This window comes from Camelina sativa, chromosome 4 (genome assembly GCF_000633955.1).
Source record: "Camelina sativa cultivar DH55 chromosome 4, Cs, whole genome shotgun sequence".
Lineage (NCBI taxonomy): Eukaryota > Viridiplantae > Streptophyta > Magnoliopsida > Brassicales > Brassicaceae > Camelina > Camelina sativa.
Genome location: NC_025688.1, coordinates 21,895,118 through 21,897,261, shown reverse-complemented (window position 1 = coordinate 21,897,261; position 2,144 = coordinate 21,895,118). Strand labels below are relative to the sequence as shown.

At 40.3% G+C, this 2,144-nt stretch overlaps 1 protein-coding gene and 1 long non-coding RNA gene across 4 annotated transcripts in view; one reads left to right on the top strand and one right to left on the bottom strand.

Annotated features, from left to right (window-relative positions):
- LOC104781727 (PLASMODESMATA CALLOSE-BINDING PROTEIN 5-like) overlaps positions 1 to 1,035 on the top strand; it is a 2,272-nt gene extending 1,237 nt beyond the window's left edge. The window contains exons 2-4 of one of the 3 annotated variants that reach the window (XM_010506458.2): positions 28 to 310; positions 450 to 477; positions 650 to 1,035. In XM_010506458.2, coding sequence (XP_010504760.1) covers positions 28 to 310; positions 450 to 477; positions 650 to 800 — 462 coding nt within the window. In that variant the 3' untranslated portion in view covers positions 801 to 1,035. The remainder of the gene's footprint in view (positions 1 to 27; positions 311 to 449; positions 478 to 649) is intronic. The other 2 variants (XM_010506460.2, XM_010506459.2) reach the window with 2 other exon arrangements.
- LOC104781725 lies at positions 1,089 to 2,138 on the bottom strand. Its single transcript, XR_766941.1, has 2 exons — positions 1,752 to 2,138; positions 1,089 to 1,660 (listed from the first exon to the last, which is right to left on the bottom strand). It is a non-coding gene; the product is annotated as an uncharacterized LOC104781725 (long non-coding RNA).

The following is a 2,144-nucleotide window of genomic DNA, read 5'->3' as shown; positions in this document are numbered from 1 at the left end:
GTCGCTGCGACGGCGGCGATGTTAATGGTGGTTGCGACTGCGCAGATCGGAGGTCAAGTGTTGCAAGTGGAGTTATGGTGCGTAGCGAAGAACAACGCGGAAGATTCTTCACTACAGACTGCGATTGAGTGGGCTTGTGGTCAAGGCGGTGCCGATTGTGGTCCGATTCAGCAAGGTGGACCTTGTAACGACCCGACGGATGTTCAGAAAATGGCGTCGTTCGTTTTCAATAATTACTATCTGAAGAACGGTGAGGCTGATGAGGCTTGCAATTTCAACAATAACGCTGCTCTTACTTCACTCAATCCCAGTAAGCTAAAAAGCCTTTCTTCTAATATTTGTTAGGTTAGTGGAATCAGGATTATATAATGATGATCTCTTGTTTTTTGAAATTCAAGTTTTAGATTCAGATTTGATACATTTGTATGTGTGTGTGTGTGTGTTTTCAGGTCAGGGAACTTGCAAATACCCTTCGAGGTAATCAATTTCAAACTCTCTTGAGCAATTTGGTGATTTGGTTCTTAGATTGTTGAAAATACATGAAATGGATGATGTCTCTGTGTTGTTTTGGTCACTGATGATTCACATCTCTCTATAACTGATCTCATTCTTTTATGTAACTCAACAATACTCTCATGATGGTGTGCAGTAAGGGAGGAGTGAACAATGGTCGAGTAGCGGATGACTCTTCGATGGCAGATATGAGCCGAGGTGGCAGACCGGTTTCCTGGAGTTGGATCTTGACCTTCATCTGTTTCGGCAGCTTATTGACGATGACACGAATCATTCATCATCTTTAGAGGCTCTCACACGCAAGAGGATGATACTATTTTGATCTCTCCCAGTTCACTCACCTTTGAAGATAAGCCTAATATCATCTAATTAGCATTTTGATTTTTTTTATAATCCATATGCCATTGTTAGTGATTCAAAATGTTCTGATTGCTTCTTATGGGAATTTGTAGTGATATTTCCTTTTGTCAGCGAACATATAATGATGTTAATCTCATCAACCATAATCGGTTATATATACTATCTCAATTTTATGCATAGAAATTCGATTGAAGATCAGTTAAGACATCAAGAAAGAAAAAAACACAACAATGCAAATTCATGTTGAAAACGCAAATAGAAACAAGCCTGATGACGACAGTAAAATGTAGACATAGAGTGCTTAAACAGATTTTCAGGTTTGAACAAACTTAAGCAACAAGAGAGGGACAAAAATTTCCACTTGATGCATTAGTTAGTTTATCAGGAAAAGAACTCTACCTGGAGCTTGTGAGCTCTGGGAAGCATTAGCAGATCCGTGGCAAGTTGCAGCCTTGCTTTTTCATCTTTTTCCCAAGCAAGCAGAGACTTTGAGCAGCTTAAGACATGGGAATTTCTCCAGGAAAGGTTCCATTTGCTTAAACACTTGTATGTATACCTTTAGCATTAATATCAAGATGAAGATGATCCAAGACACCACTACTCAGCACATTACTTATCCAAAACGGCTTCGTCGAATCAGTCCCCTCACTCAGATATTTGCACGTGATGTTGGTAGATGACCATTGCGGAGAGAGCTTCGGTATCCGTATGAGGTTCCCTCTTGACGCAGAGGAGAGCATCCGGTTAAGTCGGAATCTTACTTTGCAGAACTGTTCTTGTTGCAGAACTAAAGAAGATTAAGTGACGAATAAAAAAACTGTTCAAATAAATAAATAAAGGCAAAGTAGTAGTAGTGGCAAGCAAAAAATGATTAGTACATTTGCTGAGTGGATCATCCAGAGTTTAAGTTGTCCGCGTTGCCAAACAAGAACGTGTCTGGCTTAATCTCCAGAGTTAAGTTTGATTCGTTCGTGTTCAAGTTTGTATCTGATTCTCGTGTAACCGTTATATGAATGATTCGCCTTAGTTTCACCACGTTTCATCGGTTCTGAAACCTATAGAACGGATGAGTGATTCAGCTAATGTTTTGAATCTTGACTTCTGCTGGTTAACTTAACTCTGTGAGCTTTCTTTCTTGCAGAAGCAAGAAAGATGGAGAATACTGGGAGCATTAAGCAAGAAGGACCACCGTCTCTTCCTCCAGGGATCTTCGAGATACCGGGGGAGCCTGCTGTTGTTATCAATGGTGAACCTCAAACAGATTGTATGGT